This window comes from Myripristis murdjan, chromosome 6, assembly GCF_902150065.1.
Source record: "Myripristis murdjan chromosome 6, fMyrMur1.1, whole genome shotgun sequence".
Lineage (NCBI taxonomy): Eukaryota > Metazoa > Chordata > Actinopteri > Holocentriformes > Holocentridae > Myripristis > Myripristis murdjan.
The window spans coordinates 17,588,301-17,611,157 of NC_043985.1; the positions used below are offsets into that span (position 1 = coordinate 17,588,301).

Genomic DNA, 22,857 nt, shown 5'->3' on the forward strand with positions numbered 1-22,857 from the left:
AAAGAAAAAGAATCACAATGGAGTTTGCCATTGAAAGAAAACTAGACTTTTTCTTCAAGGCTTTGGCTTAAATCCATGTATGAAACTGTCCAAAGATTCTTGTACTGTTCATGTTTTTTTTCCTTGGATCACCAGTGGAGTGCACACTGACCCACCCAAATATTACAACAGAGAAGACATAATTTATTACCATTATTAAAACAGATTGAGTAAGTGGTTTTGACATGAGGAGGGGTCATTATTCAAGGGGAGGGATTCACAAGTTATATAATATAGTGGAGACAGCGTAACAGTATGAGGACAGTTCATTAGGCAGTGAGAAGAGATGCACACAGTGAAACGCAAACACACTGGCTGACTCCTCCTGATTAATCAATACACTGATGCAGTACATTACCCTGGACAGCTGAAACCCTGCTGCTTAAATTATATGACACTGGCACACTGTAGGCAGGCAAAATCACAAACAAAACAGGGAACATATGAACTCTCCCAAGTAAGTGTTATTAACATATGACTAGCATATATACAATTTATACAATCATAAAAAGAGCACCTAGTTTAAAATGACCTCAAAGAAATATATCACAACATATGTAAAACTCAAAGGAAGTCTGATATGAAACATGAAGAACACCTGAATATCTGACAGAAACTGAACTGGTGTTTTAGAAAAATGAGTGTATTAGCATTATTAAGACAAAATAGAGTACTTTCTCATCTATAATATGGGAGAAATATCCATTGCCTTGTATTATAATCATAAGGAAGAGGAACAATCACACAGAAACGCATAAAATGATCTCATCACAGGCTGTCATGCAGCATCGCTGCTCTCCGGCCCGGCCTCTAGTACACTGGGCTGTTGCGGATGCCACAACAGAGCACCATGGTGAAAATCATCTCGAAGATCTAAATGGGAAAAAGAACAGGACAGCTTAATTCAATATGCTTGCATCTCAGGAGCCGTCTTGTTATCACATCTGATAAGAGTATGAGTTTCAGAATTAATTTCTCAGAGGATATATGGTTACTGAGCAGGCTCTTGGAAATATGCTGAGCCAGTGCACACAAACAACAGGGTGCTTTATATCATGGGTTTTTTTTTTTTTTTTTTTTTTTTTTTTTTTTATGTTTTTCACTCACCATGATGACGGCCACCACCAAAGCAGCCAGGCCAATCAGGTAGAGCTTCTCTGAGAACAGCTCGATCAGTTTCACATGACAACTCTGGGAAAACATGGAGAGAATATGCATATATATATATATACTTTGCATCCTTTGCCATCTTCCACAACAGGCAAATCGGAGGATCAGTCAGTTTGTAGGAAAACTAGTGTCACATGCAGCTGTGTATGTGCATTAAGGCAGCTCTTTTTATTTGCTGCACATGGTTCAGTAGACATTATTACAAGACGCAAGTTCTTATTTTGCTAATCATTCAGAACCTGCTTGTTTTAAAGATGATAAATACTATCAATTCACCATACTTTTTTTTTTTTTTTTTTTACAAATTTAAAGTTTACCTCTGGCCCTCTCCCATAACCAATCCAGCAATTTTGCTAAGTCATCCACTTCCTACCTTCTTTTCACCCCCTTGTATACTGTAATTGTATAAGTTATATTTGGATCTGGGAAAATCACTAAGGAGAGTGTCAGCTGTCATAAAAATATTTTTTCACAAAAATGACAAAAAAGGGTGAAGTATGCAAAGCCAATAAAGATGTATCCATAATGTATGTGTAGCCACAAATTAATCAGCTGAATCAAGCCTATATCATTTAATAAGAACATGTACATACGCGAGATGTGAGTAAATCTACAGCCTTTTGGGGACACAGGGAGCTTGCCACTTGTGTGAACAGAGGGCCGTCATCTCCTTTACCACAGCAATCGAGCTGAAGACGAGGGCAAGAGCAGAAACAAGAGGTCAGCCCCACCCCCACGGTCTTACTGCATGCCCACACATACTCACAGCACCAAAACCCACCTACATGAGACCACAACTTTAAAGCCAAATGAAGAGGCTGTTTTATCATGACGTACCGTCCTGTGGAAAACCTCCAGCACCTTAGTGGCAGACTCTTTGCTTGGGGACCCTGTGACATCTACAGCCTTGATATACGCAGAGTCGTAGAAGTTGATCAGCTCCTTTGAGATCTATGGGTAGAGTTGAGTGGGTTAGTTTAGTGACACAGCAAATAGAGCATGTTCATAGTCTGGGTGGAAAATCACCGGAATAGTCAATAAATGAAAGTAAAGTGAACTGCAGGTGTGTGTTACTCGCTTACAGTGTCCCGGTTCATGAAACCCCAAATTCCTGCAGCCACTTCACAAGCAAAGAGGACGACCAAAAAGAAGAAGAACTGAACGAGAAAGAAAAGGGAAAGAATGTGCAATGAATTGTTTCAACTAAATGCCTCAAAAAATGAACATAAATGGATTGATTAGGGATTCCTGCATACTGAAGCTGTTTTTAGTCTAACTCTTGCTAGAAAACATCAAATTTGGACTACACAGGTGCAACTGGGTGACATGCCAAGTGCAAAGGAGTCCTTCTCCAACATACTCACCGTCCCCAGGAGGCACTGGGACTCCTGAATGGCACCATAACAACCGAGGAAGCCAACAAACATCATCACAGCGCCTACAGCTATCAGTATGTACACACCTGCAAAGAGAGAGAGGAAAAAACTGCACCTCAGACAGGTTTTAAAAGAAAGCGGTCAACATACTCAATACCACTAGGAGGCAGTGTTGCCTGCTGGCCATTCATTGATCTATACATTGTTTGTTAATGGACTTGGTGGATGTTTCTGTTGCCTTCTCTGTGGGATGACATGACATTATTGACATCCTGGAAATGAACGCCTCCCATGTCCTAAGAGAGGGGCGGGATGAACTGTCTTCTGCTGCCAGGCCAGGAAATGCCTTCCAAGAACCCCAACCCCCACAGACCCCTCTGTTCTGACCCCTGACACCCAACATTATCCTTCCCCAGGAAACAGGGGCAACCACATATACACACACTCACACACGCACAAACTCACATGCCCTTGTGTAAATAAACTGTTATATGCCGAGGAACCTAGAATATTTTATACCAAGAAGTCAAGCAATCGATTATCCAAACAAAATCAGTCACTATCCTTTATCCCTGTTATGCAAAACAAATTCCACTGTTTCTACATGCATTCAAAAGTATGTGACAGACACCAAGAGGAAGCACTCTGGTGCAGGAAAAATGCCAATGTATAGCTACACAGTTCCTATGAACTGAAGTTTGTCTGGTGTTTTTGATAAACTTTAAAAAACATAAGACTGAGGATGCAAACATTAAAAAATGCGGATAAATGAGGATAGAAAAGCAAAGACTTCCTCTGCATTGAAGGTTGACCTCATGGTGACCCTGTTGCTACTGAGGTTAACAAAATACCAAGGTGTATCCTGAAATTCTCCAAAATCAGCTAAGTGCATCTGTCACGACCACAAGGGAAAGGGCATGAAGCAAAGACATGTGCATTAAAGGTTTCATATCATTCAATTTTCATGATTTCATGCGTTTAAAAATATCCTGTGGCCCGCAGAGAGGAAGAAAAAGGTTGCTCATTAAGTTTGGCCGATAAAACTTGTTTTGTCAGAAGTGTACTTATTGAATGAAAGGGAAGAAAATATATCCTCACATGCAGAACAGCACGACACCGCACCCTGACCGGCTGACAGCACCAGCCGATTCAAATGAGGCAAAGCAGCTTTTGGTGGACAGGTCAGGTCAAAATGCTGCAAACCTGCCTGACTGGAGGGATTTTAGTGTTTAATCAATGAGGGAAGCCAATCAAGTGTAAGCTAAGTTAGAAGTTAGTATAAAGCTTCCTGCAAAAAAAAACAAAAAAAACATTGAGTTTTTAAAAATGCAATGGATTTTAATTGAAGCACTAAAACAAAATCAAATTGTAGCAATGTCCACATTAAGTTTAGGCTGTACTGCATGCTGGCGTAAATAATTCATAGTGCAGATCCTTTGGTCATCTCTTCATTAGAGTGATAAAAGGAGAGCTGATGTAATAGAAGTTAGAGGCTGGATGGCTAAACTCCATCAGGAATTAATAACCCTAAATGACCTGAATAAAAAAAGAACCTAAAGGTAATAAAATTCCAGAGAGGTTAGGGTTCAGTGGCCTTGAGGACAGCCGATAAAGACTTACATTCATTCCCTAACTATAACTGTTATTTGCCAAATCATGCCATGGGAACATTTAGCCTGCTCTCATGATATTAGTTAAAAATAAAACCCTGGGGAAAAAGTCTTCTCAAATTATCACTTTTTTCTGGGTTTTCTTTTCTTACATCTCATGCACACACACGTGCACACACGCATGCATGCACGCACACACACAGACATCGCATCTAATGCACCCTGACAGGGCAGTCTACAGGGACAGACAGACCCAGAAAGAAGCTCTGACTCTGTTGCGTCTGAGGCCTCCCAACACCTCCCAGTCTACTGCACAGATCACGCACTATCTCTCCACATCCCTCACACTCTCTCTATCTCTCTCTTTCTCTTTCTCTCCCTCCACGGCGACCCTCTCCCTTTATTCCCCTCTCTCTTTCAGGACTTGACGTTTTTGTTGTGCAGGGAAATGGCTACCAAGGCCAGTAACCCAGCAATGCGGCATAGCAGGCATTATTTCCACCACCTTCCATTACTATGACAACACCCTTTGAGGTTTGAAGGGTATTGAGACTTTAAGGGAGACAGGCAATTTTACCACCAGGGGAGTTCATTTATTTCTTGTCTCCCAGTGTAATCTCTAGAGGGGGAAAAAAAGAGGGAGTGCACAGCAGCTAAAATCCCCATTTGGACTTCTCCCCAGTAGAGTTCCCTTCATTTCCCATCTACTGTTCAAAGAGTCCTGAACAAGAATCTGTGAACCCAAATCCACAAAATAAATAAATAAATAAATAAAAATCACTTCACTGTTCTTGAATGGCAAAGTGATGACATGAGGAATAATCATTAAAAGGCTCCTTACATGACCTTTCTTGTCATCTTGTTAACAAGAATATGTGAGAAAAGAGGCACACTGGACTTGACATGCACAGTATCTTTGTATCTTTAACTATTCTTCTACAGTTTTTTTGAGCTGATATTTCCAATGGTCCTCAGCTCAGCATTAAAAACAACCAAGGATGAAAAAAATATGTAAAAATAGGTTTGCATAGTCAATTACAATGGTGAACAGCATTTGACTGTTGCCAGTAGCTCTCTTTCTTCCTTTGATTCACACACGCACATGTTGAGAGAAGCGGGAATCACCACTGCTCTTTAAAGGAGCCACTGTGTCTGTCTTTGGTTTGGTCTTTTATAAACAACTTTATTACCAAAAAAAAAAAAAAAAAAAAAAAAAGCCAAACAGGATTTCAGCAGTGGTGGTGTAATCAAGATCCAACAAATAAGTTTACTGACAAATCAGTTGTTAGAAATTAGCCTTTTACACAAATGGTTAAAACATAAACAGTGCAGAGGTTAGAGGAATGAAACAAAGTAGAGGCTTCAGAAAATGTCTTTCTCTGTCTCTGCAAAACTCTAAACTTTTGACCTTCCTCAACAGCACTCTTTCCCACAGTGCAACTCTCCTTCTGGTGGGGACTCAGCCTAATACATGTAGTGCAAAAAAGTAAAGCTACTAAAATATTCTGTCCTCTTTTCTACCAAACATCTGTCACACCCACAGGGTATCAGCTCCAATACATGAGCCTGTACTGTCAGTAGCAGGATGACCAGGCTGGACCAGCGGCAACTGCCAGCAATAATGATTTCAGCTGCTGTAAAATGTGTACTTTCAGTCTTACATAAATACCACTTTGGTGTGCCAGCAGGCTAAAAACATCCACTCCAAACTCTAATTTGAGGGGTAATGAGCAGATGTACAAGGTTATTTGAATTATGCAAGGGCGTGTGTTTGAGGGAGTAAAAAAAGGAACGCTCCCTTGATCTCCCTTGGGTGGGCCTCTCTTGCCGTCCTGCCTTTAAAATAAAGAGTTTGCCTTTCCTCTATAAAAAGCACAAGGTTCTGCGTGCTCCATATACTTACTGAGGGGTAAGTATGGGAGTGGAGCAGCCCAAATGTAAATTAATGGGCGCACTGAAGTTTCACCACCACAACAAACTGAGTCGATGGACCTTTGAAATGTTCTAATCATATTACATATTGTAGGTTTTGGGGTCCATCTGTGGACGGCTGAGGGCAGTGAAGCAGATGTGATGGTGATTTATGCCTCTGGCACACAGGATGAACACAACCTGTAACACATATTCCTCATCCTGTGCTTTGGTGGAAACATGGCAGGGGGGAATGTTTCTACAGACGCACACAGAGAACATGCTGCACTGCATTAATACAATACTCCTGTGAGTCACATACTTACAGCATGCGGTACAGAAGGCACATTATGGCTTTAATTGTGCACCATGCATACAGACTGGCAGTATATTCACAGCCCACACACTTAAACACATGCGTCTACATCTGTCCAGAACATCTGGCATCACTCTTGCCCGTATACACTGATGCTAAGAGTTTTTGAGATTGTGGGATCTGGAGGATTCTTAAACAAAGAGCATGTGTGTTTATCTGAGACTGACGCTCGTATGTGTCAGTGTCAGAATGACAGCCAAGTAAAAGCACATTTGCTGCACTGCAGCCACTTGACAAGCCACTCTTAGTCACGTTGCGGATTTACGTAGGTCCTGTTTCCTGGTCTTTTCTCAGAGGTCAGTCTACGCTTGCTATTTCTGGAACTTACTCGCATGATCCCCAAAGACATGTTAAAAGTGGATATTTGTGTGAACAAGTTAACTGTGGCCACTGTATGAACCGAACAATGAGCTTCCTGTAGTGGGGGATGGCGGTGGTGGTGGTGGGGGGTGGGGGGTGGGGGTGGGGGGGGTGTAGGGGTGTCTCAGAATGATCCCAGCTTTAGTTTTGTTTGCAGAATGCAAGCAAAGCACACACATCCAACATTTAATAACAGGTGCAGGAACTGAAGCAAAGATAATAAATGAAAAATGTATGAAGTCCTCAAGACGGTTAATTCCCCTTTGGGGAATTTGTTATGTCACCAATGTAATGTTTCTTCTGAGCTGTTTGAGCTTGAAATTGAAAATGGTGACATAATAAATTTCCTTAGGAGCCTTCAACATTGATGGGGACTTAAGCTTTGTTCCCTTGAGGATCAAAACGATTGGATTGAAAGGACTGAAGCTCTGAGGTTGCCTACTTTTGACGATGGTATACTCACTGATATAGAAGGTACCGGGTGCCTGGTTGCCGTCAAACTGGAGGATGAGGAGGTTGCTGGTTTGACTGTCGTGACGAAGCCACAGTGCCACTCCTAAGATCACGCCTCCAGCCAGCTGTCCCAGTGAGAGAGAGGTGTTATTTCTTTATTTTATGCATAAATCAAAACCGTTAAAAAGTGTTACCATAAAATATTAAAATAGATCTGCAGTTACTGCTTGTTAAGACCATTTTTTTTTTAAAAAAAATAAAGAAACATTAAACATACATGACAGCAACAGAGCGTTCTGTCACATCTGGAATCACAGGTATTTCTACTGGTTCAGGTCAAATCATTGTCCAAACTGGGTCCTGCATAGCCTGGAGGCACTGCACTGCCCAGTGCCCTTTAAGAAAAGTGATGGAAGCGCATCTTGGCACCTCAGTGAGCCAAGGCCCATGCCATGTCCTCACAGCATGGGCCATTGGTTGAAATCCAACTTAAGTACTTTGTTGCGTTTTCTTGGCTCCTCTAAATCTCCCACAAATACTGTCTCATCGCTATACAATATATAATGACGCAGAAACATGCTGATAAAAAGATGATGATAAACACGTGAAGGAGTATAACAACAGAAGGATCAGATGCTGTGCCAAGCGGTGTAGTTCACAGTTCATCTGGTGAGGTCCCTTTTCATGCCAATGTTTACACCAACTTATCAGCACATTTCAGCCCATGCCTTCTTTCCATTGTTCTCCAAGAAACAGGAAACTGAATCCTCAACAAGAAAAATAGCAATTCAAGGAAGAGTGCGCTCTCAGAGTTTTCATGATGACAAGCACACCAGCAAAAAAAAGCAGAGGAAGCACTCAATCAAGTGAAGAGTGTCCAGGATATGGTGACTTTGTGCTTATCTAAAAAAAAAAAAAAAAAAAAAAAAAAGACAATAGTTTTCTATACAGAGACCAAAAAGAAAGCAAGGGAAATGAACACATGAATAGAATTCAGCTTTAGGAAGTGCGCTACACATCTGCATGGGGTCTGATGTGGTGTAATGAAGCTTAGAGGGCAGGGAGATGAGCCAGCAGCTGCTGAACTGAAGTGGTGAGTCCCTTATGACCCAAATAGCTCCACCATCTTTTTAGAAAATGGACTTTTGGAGTGTACATTTTTCAATATGAATGTACAGCTACTTGGGGAATTAAAACATCTCAGGCACAGGCCTGCCCTGAGCAGAGAGCAAAAGCTACATTCTGACTGCCAGGTGGGAACAAAGAAAATGTCAGAAGGGAAATAAAACGCTCCCCTCCCCCAAAACCCCTGTTACCCTTGTTCATTTCTTCTGTATGCATGTTTAAATCTGAGGAGAACCACTCTCTCGTCAACAACAACCCCTCCAGTACTCAGCAACTTAATGTTTTCTTTTTTCCCTCCAAGCCACTTTCAGCAGTCAAACCTTGCTGTCTAGAGTTCATGACTAATATGAACATGACTGAATTTCAATGAAATGATGCTTCAGTTTGGAATAACTGGACCAGCGCTTATGTGAACCAGAGAGTTTTAAAATGAGACATGCTGGAGGGAAAAAGCGATGTTATCTTGGTCCATTTTCGTGAGAACACGGAGGAGAGCGAACCCCACATAGCCTGGAGTGCTCCTCTCTCTCTCCTTGTCTTTCAGCCACCTTGCAGCGGTGCTCGGCCAAGCAGAAAATAACTGTTGATCATGGGTAACAGCATTTCAGCTCTGCCTGGCCAAGGCTTTGTGCTGTGCCTCCTTACCTATTGATGCTGGTTCCCTCTCTAAGAGCAACCTCAGACAGAACAGCATAATTAATAGCAGGACTGGAAATTCACTGCATCTCCTCCAGGATTCATCATTCATAAATTATGTGCTACAGATGTGTAAAGCTCTTAGTTCACTCAGTCACAAAAAAGAAGGAAAGTTTTAGGAAAGAAACATGTAAGTCAAACATCTAAAGTTATGCACATTAAATAAGTTTCTAGGTTACAAAGTAAAGCATGATCAACTCACCCAAAAAATAAAGTTAAAGAAGAATAACATATATTTAATGCACTTGGTGCAGCCCGCCACAGCCATGATGCCAGTTTTAAGAGATCCTCTTTTTCACCAAATGAAAGATTTGTTAAGTCAGTCTTCTGTCCGGGGATTTCTACTTGGCTCATTTATTCAGCCAGTTAGGGTATAGGCTCTATGCTACAAACTCCTCCTTATAATGAGGAGTGAAAACCGAGACGGAGAACTGCCCACCAATTGATGCGGACAGGCAGGCACAACAGCAAGCCCTCAATTTGCAAGAGCAGAGAGCGGCACAAGTGGAAGGTATATAGTCTTCTGCAATTTAAACATATTTAAGCCAATTTTTTCAAACTGGAAGCCACTTCGTGTTTTTTTTTCCTGAAAGAAAGAAAGAAAGAAAGAAAGAAAGAAAGAAAGAAAGAAAGAAAGAAAGAAAGAAAGAAAGAAAGAAAGAAAGAAAGAAGGAAAACGGAAGAAAGAAACACATATTAAATTAAATTTGACAATAAAAGCCCCATAGTCATTTTTACAACATAATAAAGATCTACCATGGAAATATTAAATGAGAGAGAAAGCCCCAGAGTGGATAGCAATGTGTGGGAAACTGCTGTGAGCTCTAGCGCCCTCTGCTGGCATATTTTATAAAGGAGGTCCTATTGGCTAATTGGCCAAATAAAGTGCAGCCCGTAGTTGATCAGAAATGAAATTCTCTAAAGTCTTAGGTTTCACAATACCAGCACTAACGATGTTAGTTTTTTTTTTTTCCAGATTGTTATGGTAGTAAAATCAGTCTTAACAACTGAATAAATTAATCATTTGGCTGTAGCTTTCAAGAGAAGGCTCCTCAGTGTCGCGGGGTGGATGCGCGTTCATGTCTTCAGGGTCACACCTTCTCTTACCAGTTATGCATGAGGACTGGTCAGTCTGCCACAGCCGCTCACACACCATAACTCCCCAAACGGCGACGTGTTGAGAGGGAGGGAAAAGCTGGGCAGCGGTGACAATTTCAGCCGAAATGGAAGAACTTGACAGCCTGTTTTAACAAATCCAGCGGTCTTTACTGGGCATGCTCCACGGGCAGGGTGTGAAGAAGCTGTGAAAAGATAATTTGGCTGTTTTGAGGGCGCTCTTTTTTTTATTTGTCGCCCCTCCATCTCTTCCTTGTGTGGCATTGCCACATATTCAAGAAAGAAGACCTCTCACAGCAGATAACGGGGAGGATGTTTTCTTATTGAAGCTCACGGCTGAATCAAACAAAGAATGACTGCGTGAATGGGGAAAAAACAAAAAAGTATTAGCCTACCCCTGCTGGCAAATAGAGCATCTGCTAAAGCTGCCGAGACAAAGAGTTAGATCTAGTGGCGGTGTCCTTAAACGGAGAGAGCGGATTGAGTGTCGGGAGGGAAGGAGGTGAGCTGGTAGGCAACAGAGGAGGGGACTGACGGAGAGTCTCCAGGAGCTGCTGGATCAGGCGCTGTCCGCTCAGCACCACCGCAGTCACCTTGCTGTGAAAGTCATAAACGCTCAGACTGATTGATCTACACTATTATTGCATCCTGGGAGCCCAATGCACTGGATTTGTATTGGTGGCCGTAGAAAAATTGCCAGCTTTTGTCCTTTTATCGCAGCATCTTGGATTTACCGATGATGTGACGTCCATTCTTAATGTGATGCCATTGGCTGCAATCGTTTTGGATTTCGATTCTGCCCTCCAGTGAGTCTGACAGCTATAAAGCGTTTATGATCTCCGGTGCATGACAGGTGCTTGCAGAAATACTGAGTCGAGCTAATCTGGTGTATTAGAGGGAATGTAGCCTGATGCATGTCAAGCATCCCTTCTTTCACAGTTGGTAAGGAGAGACCGATTGTTCTGTACGCTGTGTTACTCTCATAATTGTGTGTGTGTTGTGTGTGTGTGCGTGTGTGTGCGTGTGTGTGTGTGTGTCTCCCTCTCTCCCTCTTCCTCTGGCCCTTGCTGTGCATGTGTTGCACGGTGCGCTTAGACTTACCGTTGTGATGAAGGGAACTTATTGGAGAAATGCCTAAGGGACGCAATGGGCTTGAGCGACGACAAGGATCGCATTGTGATAAACGTGGGAGGGATCAGACATCAGACATACCGCAGCACCCTGCGCACGCTACCTGGCACTCGCTTGTCCTGGCTGGCCGAGCCTGATGCACCCAACCACTTTGACTATGATGCCAAGATCGAGGAATTTTTCTTCGACCGCCACCCTGGCGTTTTTGCACATATCCTCAATTACTACAGGACAGGTAAATTGCACTGCCCTGCTGATGTCTGCGGCCCCCTGTATGAGGAGGAGCTGGCCTTCTGGGGCATTGATGAGACAGACGTGGAGCCATGCTGCTGGATGACCTATCGTCAGCACCGGGAGGCAGAGGAGGCCCTTGATAGTTTCGGCGGGGGTACCCTGCTAGACCTGGGTAATGATGATCCAGAGCCAGAGGCAGAGCACGCCGAGGGGGACGATGTGGATGAAATGACGAGGAGGCTGGCGCAGGCAGACTGCCCTGATGCCAGGCATGGGAGCTTGTGGAGCCGGTGGCAGAAACGTGTATGGGCTCTGTTTGAGGACCCTTACTCCTCTAGATATGCAAGGGTGAGTATCCTGCAAGTTTACGCTTGGGTAAAGCCATGGCCTTGGCATTGCTGCTCCATTTGATACTCACTGAGATCATCAGCAGCAAAACTTGGAGTAAATAAATACTCCAAAAGTTGTCTTGTATTTCACTAAGCTGCATGAGCATGAATATAGTAGTGAATTTGTCTGCCCAGACTGCTTTGATGGTGACAGAAAGATTGATGGCGCTCGCTCAGTTGGGGTGGTGGTGGGGGGTGGTAGTAGTGGTAGTGGTGGGGGGTTAGAGAGGCTGCTGATGACCTTGAAATTTCTCTCTCCAGGGTTTCCACAGCAGGGCTGTTACTGCACAGGGAGTGAGAAAAAAACATTCAACCCATGACTTCATCTGCCAGAATCATTTACATGCAAATCATTACCTCCATCTATGTCACAGGAGAGGATACGGAAGCTCACAGGTCTCTGGATAGATACTTTCAGGACACAGTTTGGTTAAATAGGTCAGCAACACTTTAGTAAACCAGATCTTTGGCACCACCAGAATTTAATGGCAGACCTCCAGGCAAAAACTGGGTTGCCGTTAGAGGTGACATTTTTGGACTTACAATGGGCACTCTTCCATCTGGGCTTAATGCCTCACATTGGCGATAATGAAATGACTTTACACCTTCTAATATTTTTGCTTTTTGGACTAGTACCCCCTACAAAGACTGCTGTGTCGCATGCTGCTTTAACAGCTGCAACATGATGATTGGAGTAATTAGCGATTAGGCCCCATTTGGCATGTGTAAACTGTATTGACATGTTCTCACTCTTACACTAGGAAATAGTGAATGTTGTTTTCTCCACACAGCTTTTGTTTTTCAGAAACACCGTCTGATTGCAGGAAAATGTATCAAAGCAGGAAACTCCTCTGGTGTGTCCTACATTTAACAGTGAGGGAGACAAAGCAGAGCAGGGATTGACAGAGCTCTACCAAGACTGGCAAGAAGATTAATTAGATCTAAGCCTCTGAGTTAATTACAGCTGTATTCACTGTGGATACATCAGAGGAAAACCCCTATCACTGCATACTGTCATCTTCAATGTCAAGTTGTGCTGCTTATACTGTTACAAAGACACATTATTTAAGAAGCAGTGTTTTTAAGATTATGCACTAAATATTGATGGTTTGGATGTTTATCATGCTGAGCCCCAGTGGCAGAGAGCCTGTGCCAGGATACATGAATGGAAAAAAGCTTGGTTGACATGTAGCTGATATGAATGAGGTTTTATCATCTCGGGCAGTGCCGGTGGTAGTGCTGTGCTTGATCTGTTTTTGATCTCTCCTGCTAATGGATGTAGATGCACATTTCAACTATGGAAATTTCTAGAAACTGAATGTGAATACATTTTTTAAAATCTACAAAACAATTAACATATTACAAGGTGGAACTAACTATGATGGACAGCATGCTCCATCTTTGCATTTGGAAAACAATGTTTGTGTTGTAATATGCAGAAGGTGAACAGTGATGCTGGCTCCATTGAACAAAATAGACAGGCTGCTGACAGTGTACTATAGCTACTGCCAGTACAATTTCCCTCTGGACTGTTGCAATAGCTGGATAGGAAACAGACATTCATGAGCAGTAGTGATTTCCTCAGCACAATGCGATGAGTTGCCAATGATGGGATGTTATGATGAGTGTCTGTTTTCCATCTCATATGTCAGCCATAGCGAGACATGGTACATGGACCTGACTAAGCCTGTGTTCCCTTGGCTCAGTGGAATATAAAACTCTCCCTCGTGCCCCGACATGCCCGACTCCGACTCACTTCCCCGATGTCATTCATTAGTCTTCCTGGCTTCTTACAGTACAATTCTCCACACTGGCAGAAAAGCACTAAATGTCTGCACTTACACTCATTAGGACATCTTCATGCATGAACAAATTGCAAGTGATTCAACTTGTTTGATTCGCAGGATGATTAAGTAGCTATCCACTGCCTGTCTCTCTATCCACAAATAGTGACCTAGTGACCTTAGATTCCATTGAAAAAAATGCCTGTTTTTTCATAATAAAAACAATATGCATGAATGGAAACACATGCTGTAAACAGTAGGCCTGGAGGCTGATAACAAATGGGCGAGATTGCAATCAATTCCCAATAGAGAATATTGTATCGCTCGCTTACACCAATGATGTATACATCAGAAATATCAGAACCTGGATTCACTGAAATATGACCGCCTAATCAATACATAATGAAGGCTACAGTACTCTTTAGCCATTAAGGGAAATATAGGTTTCTCATAAAGTGAATGCAGCCTGTATCCAAACAGCCTCAGCTCATGCTGATTCCCTGGAGCTGATCATCTGGACCATATGACCTTGTGTAGGGAAGACCTACTGTAGTAATGGTGCTGAAGAGGAGTACTGCTAAATTTAGTCACATGGGTCGACACTAATGACCTGTCTGCTGCTGGCTCTTTGTAATTCTGATTGTAGCATACCCTTGAAACATGCCATGACCTTGAGATACAACAGAGGGAACAGAGGCCTGAGCAAGAATGGTGAGCTCACATTGATTCTCCCTTTTACAATGACACTATGGAATGAAGACACACACACACACACACACACACACACATACACAGACAGAGAGTGGAGATAGCGTGAGTAGGTGAGGAGGAGAGAGCGAGAGAGAGGGAGAGTCAATGCCATTGTCATTGTCAAACCAGACGCCATAGTCTCAGATAATAGATTGAATTGCATTGTGCCTTGCTGAGAATGGTTGCTGGACTGTTGAGCTTGATTACATTGCATGCATTACTGTGCTCATTCTCCTCTTTGTCCTTCTCCCTCCCTCTCCCCTCCCCATATCCCTCTTCCTGTACCCTATATATGTCCTGCTCAGTGGGTGGCTCTCGCTTCGCTGTTCTTTATTCTGGTGTCCATCACCACCTTCTGTCTGGAGACCCATGAGGCCTTCAACCCCATCATCAACCGCACTGAGGTGGAACTGGTGGACAACGTGACAGTGGAGCATACCTACCCGGAGGTTGAGACCGTGGCCTACCTCACCTACATTGAGGGCGTTTGTGTGGTGTGGTTCACATTTGAGTTTCTAATGCGAATAACTTTCTGTCCAAATAAACTTGACTTCATTCGGAATGCCCTGAATATCATCGACTTCGTGGCCATCCTGCCCTTCTACCTAGAGGTAGGCCTCAGCGGACTCTCCTCCAAGGCAGCTAAGGATGTGCTGGGTTTTCTGAGAGTGGTGCGCTTTGTGCGGATCCTGCGTATCTTCAAGCTGACCCGTCACTTTGTTGGGCTGAGGGTGCTGGGCCACACATTGAGGGCCAGCACCAACGAGTTTCTGCTTCTTATCATCTTCCTTGCTCTCGGCGTCCTCATTTTTGCCACTATGATCTACTACGCTGAACGAATTGGGGCTAATCCTAACGACCCTCGAGCCAGTGATCACACACACTTCAAGAACATCCCCATTGGATTCTGGTGGGCTGTGGTGACCATGACTACCCTCGGCTATGGAGACATGTATCCTCAGACAACTTCCGGCATGCTGGTTGGAGCCTTGTGCGCCCTGGCAGGTGTGCTGACCATCGCCATGCCTGTCCCTGTGATTGTCAACAACTTTGGAATGTATTACTCACTGGCCATGGCGAAACAGAAACTACCAAAGAAAAAAAATAGGCATATCCCACGGGCACCCCAGCCAGGTTCTCCTAACTACTGTAAGTCAAGCATCAGCTCACAACATCAGAGCCCCATACCCCATGACGACGTATTCGAGATAAAGTTTCAAGGTAAGAAACAAACTCTAACCACCGCTGATCTATCATTGTCTCATCACTCCACTGTCTTCTTCTCCTGTGGCATCAGCAACACTACTCAGCGGTTTTATTGTTTGTCTGTTCCCACTTAGGAGTTCAGTCACATGAATGAGACATTGCATTAAACAAATGAGTTTCTCACTGACGAATCAATAAGATATGTGATGAGAAGCATGTTTGACACTGGATGAGAGAATAGAGAGATTGAGGCGGACCATGAGTAATCCCACTATTGATTTTTCAGTTGTTAATGTAGTGACTCGCTCATCCTCTCTTTTATGGTGCTATTGTCATGTATTGTAATGGGAAGAACATGTAAAAATACATCAGAATCGCTGGATTTGCTGAATGAACACATAGCAGGCAGTGACACCAAGACATATCGGCAACTGACATAGTAACATAATACATGCTGACATGCACGGTATGGGAACAACATGACCTCACAGCCAGTAAAAGGGGACAATACAAGACATACCCTGTGCAATAGATTATAGACATCATTCCACAAATTTAAATTCCATTATGATTCCCAATGTGAACCACATTATGGCATACATGTTAAAACTGTAAATATAGAGTGTTGATTATATTTGGGGGGAAATTCAATTCAGTTTATTTAATATGTGAGATATAGGTCCATATCATTCCAGAAATTAAAAAAATACAATACAATACAATAATAGAAAATATAATTAAAAGACACCAACATAAAAATATAAAATGTGGCAGTTCATAAGTGCACAGTGATTAATACAGACACAGATATTCAGTCCAGTGTTTCCAGTCACAGGATGAGTACCTTGTGTCACTTAGCGTAGGCTCAGTATAATTTCATTTTTTGAAGCAATTAACCAACACATAAATTCATACATAAATTTCCTTAGCACAAAATAAAGCGTGGGAACAAGCATATGACTTGCACTGGTCCATCTTGGGAGCTTAAGCAATACTCTGAAAAAATCGTGCACACAAGTTATAATTAAGACATTCACTTTGTCATTTCTCGTGATGTAGGGAGTTCTTTATTTATTTATTTATTTTTTATTTATTTTTTAGTCCATCCTGCACACCTTGTTAAAATACCATCTCTATTACCTCTAACAATGTCAACTCGTGAACGATTTGATGCCTATCAGTGCTAAAGACCAATCCCTTGGGTGCATCTGGCACTCTAACATATTTAACCAGAAGATATATGAGATATGTTTTTGTGTGTGTGTGTGTGTGTGTGTGTGTGTGTGTGTGTGTGTGTGTGTGTGTGTGTGTGTGTGTTTTCTGTTGTCTTAAGATTCCAAACTGAACGGCGAGGCAGCTAATGCAGCTCTGGCCAATGAAGATTGCCCTCACATAGACCAGGCTATTTCTCCTGAGGAAATCTTCAGCCCCAGCGAGAGGGAGCGGCCCTGCTTCCTGGTCACCACTGCCGAACGTCCCAACCACACAGGGGGGAGAGTGAGGAGGGGTACGTACAGTAACAGCCAATCACAGGCCCCCGTAAGACACTGACACCATATAAGATAGAGACGACATGTTACTTACCTTCTTTACTGAGTATTACACCTCAACCATTCACAGCCACACACACATACACACACACACACACACACACACACACACACACAACCCAACCCTCACCCTTCACAGCAGTTTCTCTTCAACCCACCTCCTTGGGTATTATTGTATATATTCCAAGTTACAATAACATTGTTTATTAAGCTCAAGCACAATCGCCACTATTGTCAATAATAGTTGTCCACATCTACATAATATATTTTTTGATACCACACATATTGCATACCCCTATTTATTTAAGAGTAAGAAAACTATTTTCAGAGTTTTATACAATCTTGAGTGTGCTGTCTTAAATGCCTAAGAAAGTATTTACGTGCTATGTGTGTACCATTTATGTACTGTATATGTGTTTTAATGATAAATATCATGCGGAATCCTGACTATGAGTATGTTGGTCTTGAGCATAACGGTGCATGAAGTGTCTTGCTGATGGGTGTTATCAGTATGGTGAAGGAGCACAACACAAATGGAGGAAGGCTAATGCCAAAATCACATCATTATAATGAACCAAATTATATCATTGATTTGTACATTTAAAAAGAACAAGGTTGATTATTATCGGTGATTATTTTATTTTGTTTACTTAATAGTAATGTACAAAAAAAAAAAGAAAAAAATCTCTAACACTGCCAAGTCTCCAGCCTTGGTTCCATGTGCAACGAGCACATGTACTTGGCATATGAAATTCTACCTGTAGCTAACAATGCATTCCCTGCCTGAGGTGCCTACCAAGTCTTTTACAGTGTTACTCTCCGAACCATTCCAATACCACCCGGTGCATGCTGTTGTACTCCTGATGCACTCAATGCATGGAGAATAATGATCTGTCTCAAGTCTGTGTTGACCTGTTTCTTTGGAGACAAAAACAAGAAAGCAACAGGTGTAGCATATCAATGAGAAAACACCAAAACATTATGTCATGGATTCAGCGCTGCAGTGTACTCAGAACATTCTCTGTTTTTCAACCGAAGGTTATGAAAAGCCTTGGAGCCTTAACAGCATGTCTGGCATGAGCGGGGATGCCTCTGGAGTGTCCTCAGTGTCCGCCCTGCCCTGCAGCCCACCCTGTCTAATGCAGCACTCACATTCTCCCATCCCATCCATTATGTAGCATGGTCGAGTAGCAGACACAATGCCATTGGAAGGCCTGTCCACACTCTTCCTCTTATCTTTCCTGTCAAATTTTGCTTTACACTTGCCTTCGCTCTTGCTTTTTCATTTCTTTCCTTTTTTTTCTGGAAAACTGTATCTAAACTGTGCTGAAAGTCAAGCTTCCCAAGTGTTCTCCTTGGGTGTGTCATCATATCCTCGACTAGAATACACTGGCACATGCCACTCTGCATGGGTCACCTCAGTTGCAGACAAAGCACTCTTGTACTTCTATCACAGGCTACCACCACTCTTTCCCTGTGTTTATATCATTGCCTGTTGCTCTGTTGCTTTTGATCTCTCATACTCTCTGCCTATAACTTTTAACTCATCTGCTTTTTCAAACCTTGTGAAAGAAATTTTCATAAGATGTAACCCCTGCTAATAATATGCTGGACATTAACAGTATATGGCTTTTAAACATATCTAAAAGGTACCATTGCCAGCTGTTAAGGGAACTCCTCTTAAGTGCTTTGTACGGTGCGGAGTGGAGATGTTTTAACTCTGAAAGTGCAACCCAGACGAGACTTCATATGATCTGAGTGGCGATTCAAATTATTTTGAACATGATGTTCATGATGTCAGATGCAATATGGAAATTATGACAATTCCTATGATACTAGTGATGAATACATCTAATGTCAACAGAAGTAAAACTGTTTGTTCATTTGCATGAACTGCATGAGAAATTATGTTCAACAAGAAGCTAACTGTATCGCAGTACCTGTAAGAAAAACATTTTTTTCTTTCGAAAGCTTCTTCATTTTATGCATTGTGAAACAGCTTTACAATAAGAGACTCAGTCATAGCATATAGCATAGCAAGTTTTTATGTAGCTGCCATTCTTTGCCTTTCCCCAAATTCATATATTTATTTTCTTGTATTTATTTGACTGGGGCCTCCAACTAAAATAGTGTGATTTAACTTGAATTCTTTGTCATAAAGCTAACTGATGCTGTTATGAGCATAAAAAAAAACTTTTTATACAAATATATATACTGGTAGTTATGAATTTTTAAACAGTGTCAGTAGTCTGCAGCAACGTCTGTTATTGCTGTGATGCCTAAATTAAGGCAAGACTCCTCTATTATATAACTACAGTGCCTTCGTACCTGGTGAGGCAAAGTAAAAGTGAGTAACAAATTGACATGAGACACAAAAAAAAGTGCTCACGCTGTAGCATCAATACACCTAATACCATGCTCATAACAGTGTAACGAAAGCTTTATTGTGTAAGGTGCGCCACGTACCTATTGCATCACCATCATACCCTTAATCAAAGTAAAGCATGCCCTCTTGGTTATTATTGCTACAATAAAGCAGTGATCACAGGCATCCAACAGTTACAAGCATTTAGGTTTACACAGCTGCAAGCAAAACATCCACACCACTGAATTAAGAAAACACGTTGTATGACACAGCACAAAATGTTGTCAAAGGGGACAAAGAACTGTAACTGTTAAGAGCCAAAAACACATCCACTTATGGTTTCTACCAGAGATGTCAGGAATACCTACAGTATGAATTTAGCATAATGTGTATTGATTTAAACCTCAATACTGTTACATGTATTGATACTGTCCCACTTACTTATGCACACATCTTTCAGGGCACTTTAACAAATATTAAGTTGACCAATCAGAAGTGTTAATTTCTAGAATATATATAGATATAGGTATAGAAACTTATTTAAGTTTTGTTTTTTATTCTGTATGAGCAAAGTTTTACATTTTACATTTCCAGTCATGTCTCTTGCTGTGGTAATTAATGGACACTATCTAAAAAAAGAGAAAAAAAAAAAAAAAGAAAGAAAAAAAAACCTTGTGAAGATTTGATGTAAAGAAATGCAGGTGAATTATATGCTCATACTTAATGCAATTAAAGTGAGAAAAAGAAACAGAAACAACAACAGAAAAAAAACAATACGATACAGTATGGGTTGTGGGTCTACTTGGGGAAAGGTAAATGCATGTATTTTACATTTATGCAACAGAAAAAGGATTCAAATAAAATATGTAAATAAAAGTCCTTGCATGAAATAAATTTTGTATACAATGAGCGTTTAGACTCCGTTTTTATTCAACAGCACATGCATACACATCTTTCCTTTTCCAGTAGCTTACAGCTGGTGCATTCAACAGCTGTTTGGCCCTTTATCTCCTTCTGTGCGGGTCAAAGAGCATAAAGAGGAGGTGACTGTGAGAGCATGATGCAAAGTACACAAACGCATGACAATGACTGAACTACTGTACATCAACCTACAAAACACAGCATGACCGGGCATGTTGATTATTAACCTACTGAGAATCCAACCTCTGCACACAGACAGTACATCTTCGTCCGATGCCTTGGCTAAGCATGGGAAATACATGGTAAACTTGTCGTTTACCATGAGGAACTAACGGAGCACATTTTCTTTACTCTCAAAGCTAGTGCCATTTCACCACCCTTTTGCACTTCAGAGGTACCTGCCATCGCCATCACTTCCACCATTATACATACTTTGTGTAATAATTTATTTTTGTGTTATTGTTTTTTTATATGTTTATAGAGACCCAGCGACAGCACCGGAGCAGACAACCAACAGAATCAGTTTGTGTTATGAACCATGGTGTACCAACCACTATGTGTATGACCCATAATGGCCCATCCCCCACCTGATAGTGCTGTAGCGTTGTTGTGTGTATTACTTAGTATTTTTAAATAGGTGTGACAGTGACAACCTGTACATCACAAACTCAGCATAGATGTAGCACTGAGGAAGTTTTGTTGTCAAGCCTTATGTAGATCAGTATCTGTGACTGGTTACTGTGTTGTAATTTGTGTGCCTATTTTTGGTGTGTGCCAGTGCTGTATATACGCTTTTGTGTGCTGAAGTTGTGTATACCAATGTTTTCTGAGTGATCATCAAATATGTGTGTTTCTGTTGAAAAGAAAAAAAAATGTTGCTCCGACTTTATCACCCCCAGCAAAAACCTGTCACTTGTCATGTCAGCCAGGCTAACCAGTTGGAAACAAGTCATTAACTTTGCACTGTCATGTCACATCCAAATAGCCTTTTGCACTGTTTTGCACCAGTGAACTTTAACATTCCTTTGATATGTTTTCCAGCATCGAATAGAGATAACATCCACAAAAAAAAAGAAACTACATTCATATTCCCAAAACCACAACTCCTACTTTATACCTGTATTGAGGAGGCATTAAAGTGGCCAAATTTGCTGTTAGGAATCGGTAAACAAATGTCCAATTCAGTTAAGGCTTGATACAAGAGGATTAGATATTCAATGTTGATTTAATATTTATATCGACATGTTTAGCTGTAATTTGAACATATGCGGCTCATGTATAATTTACAGTATCTCCTGTCATAGCTTAGATACTGTAATCGCTCTTAAGTCCATTTTCAACTGACAATCATGTGGAATTGACATTTACTTCTTTTTCTGTAATCCTGCAAATTGGCAGTACCAATCTTTGCCAAAACATTCAACACATCATACTGGACAAGTGCCTCTGTTATACGAATCCGTCATGTCAATCAGTAACACAGCTTAGCCAATGTAGTGAGCTCATATGATTTTAATTTCAGTTAGTAATCAGTCACACAAACATTGAAAGCAGCCACGATCAGCGGCGTATTTAAAAAGTAGGGATGCACCAATAGCAGCAGATCAAAGGCACTGGCTGACAGCTTAAAAAGCAGCCCAATGTCATTTTTACTGCTGATATTTGGCTGATTGTCTAATTATCATTTTGTGAGGGCATGACTTAATACGCGTGTCAAATAAGCAACTAAAACTAAAATTTTGTTTAAAGTTGTAAGATGGCAATGTATGAAAAGAATAATCTGTTTTACACCTGCGTTTGCGCCAAAATTCTTACAAAAACACATATCAATATTTGCCCATATGTGTGGAAAAATATACGCTATCTGCATCAGCCCCCCCAAAAAGATATTGGTGCATCCCTACTTAAAAAGCACACAGGCAAAACACAATATGGACCCCCGTATGGATCAGTATCTGAAGGCAAGCAATAGGCATACCTGAACAAAAAAAAAAGAACAGCCATTGGTTACAAAGTACAACTTCATATTATTTATGAGGAAAAGTTTCTCCAGTGGAAAGGGACCAACTTTTTATCAAACCACTGCGAACACACTGCCAACAACATTTATTGAAATCTGCGTGCAGTCAGGTACTGCAGATCTGGATCTGCCAAAGGAGCTGAGCACACATGGGGGGACACTGTGCTGGTCATTGTCCAACATGGAAAATACAGCAGCTATGATTCATTAACGGAAATAATAACTCAACAAACATGGCAACTAATGTGTGCCGTTTAGTGAGATTTCAGAGTGTG

At 41.6% G+C, this 22,857-nt stretch overlaps 2 protein-coding genes across 5 annotated transcripts; one reads left to right on the forward strand and one right to left on the reverse strand.

The window, feature by feature from the left end:
- Positions 1-187: 187 nt before the first annotated feature.
- On the reverse strand, positions 188-9,466 carry LOC115360731 (CD81 antigen-like). The gene is made up of 8 exons (XM_030053847.1): positions 9,319-9,466; positions 7,306-7,420; positions 2,574-2,671; positions 2,292-2,366; positions 2,047-2,160; positions 1,803-1,898; positions 1,147-1,230; positions 188-912 (listed from the first exon to the last, which is right to left on the reverse strand). The coding sequence occupies exons 1-8, from the start codon at positions 9,382-9,384 to the stop codon at positions 850-852; spliced, it is 711 nt and encodes a 236-aa protein (XP_029909707.1). The 5' UTR covers positions 9,385-9,466; the 3' UTR covers positions 188-849.
- A 794-nt stretch (positions 9,467-10,260) lies between these two features.
- kcnc1b (potassium voltage-gated channel, Shaw-related subfamily, member 1b) lies at positions 10,261-22,557 on the forward strand. Of its 4 annotated transcripts, XM_030053815.1 has the most exons (5): positions 10,261-11,038; positions 11,328-11,945; positions 14,826-15,741; positions 17,060-17,233; positions 18,315-18,745. In XM_030053815.1, the coding sequence occupies exons 2-5, from the start codon at positions 11,379-11,381 to the stop codon at positions 18,452-18,454; spliced, it is 1,797 nt and encodes a 598-aa protein (XP_029909675.1). In that variant the 5' UTR covers positions 10,261-11,038; positions 11,328-11,378; the 3' UTR covers positions 18,455-18,745. The 4 variants fall into 4 exon arrangements, with proteins under 4 accessions (XP_029909675.1, XP_029909676.1, XP_029909674.1 ...); XM_030053816.1 differs by lacking the exon at positions 18,315-18,745 and adding an exon at positions 21,044-22,557 and having other exon boundaries at positions 10,261-11,945; XM_030053814.1 differs by having other exon boundaries at positions 10,261-11,945.
- Positions 22,558-22,857: the final 300 nt, after the last annotated feature.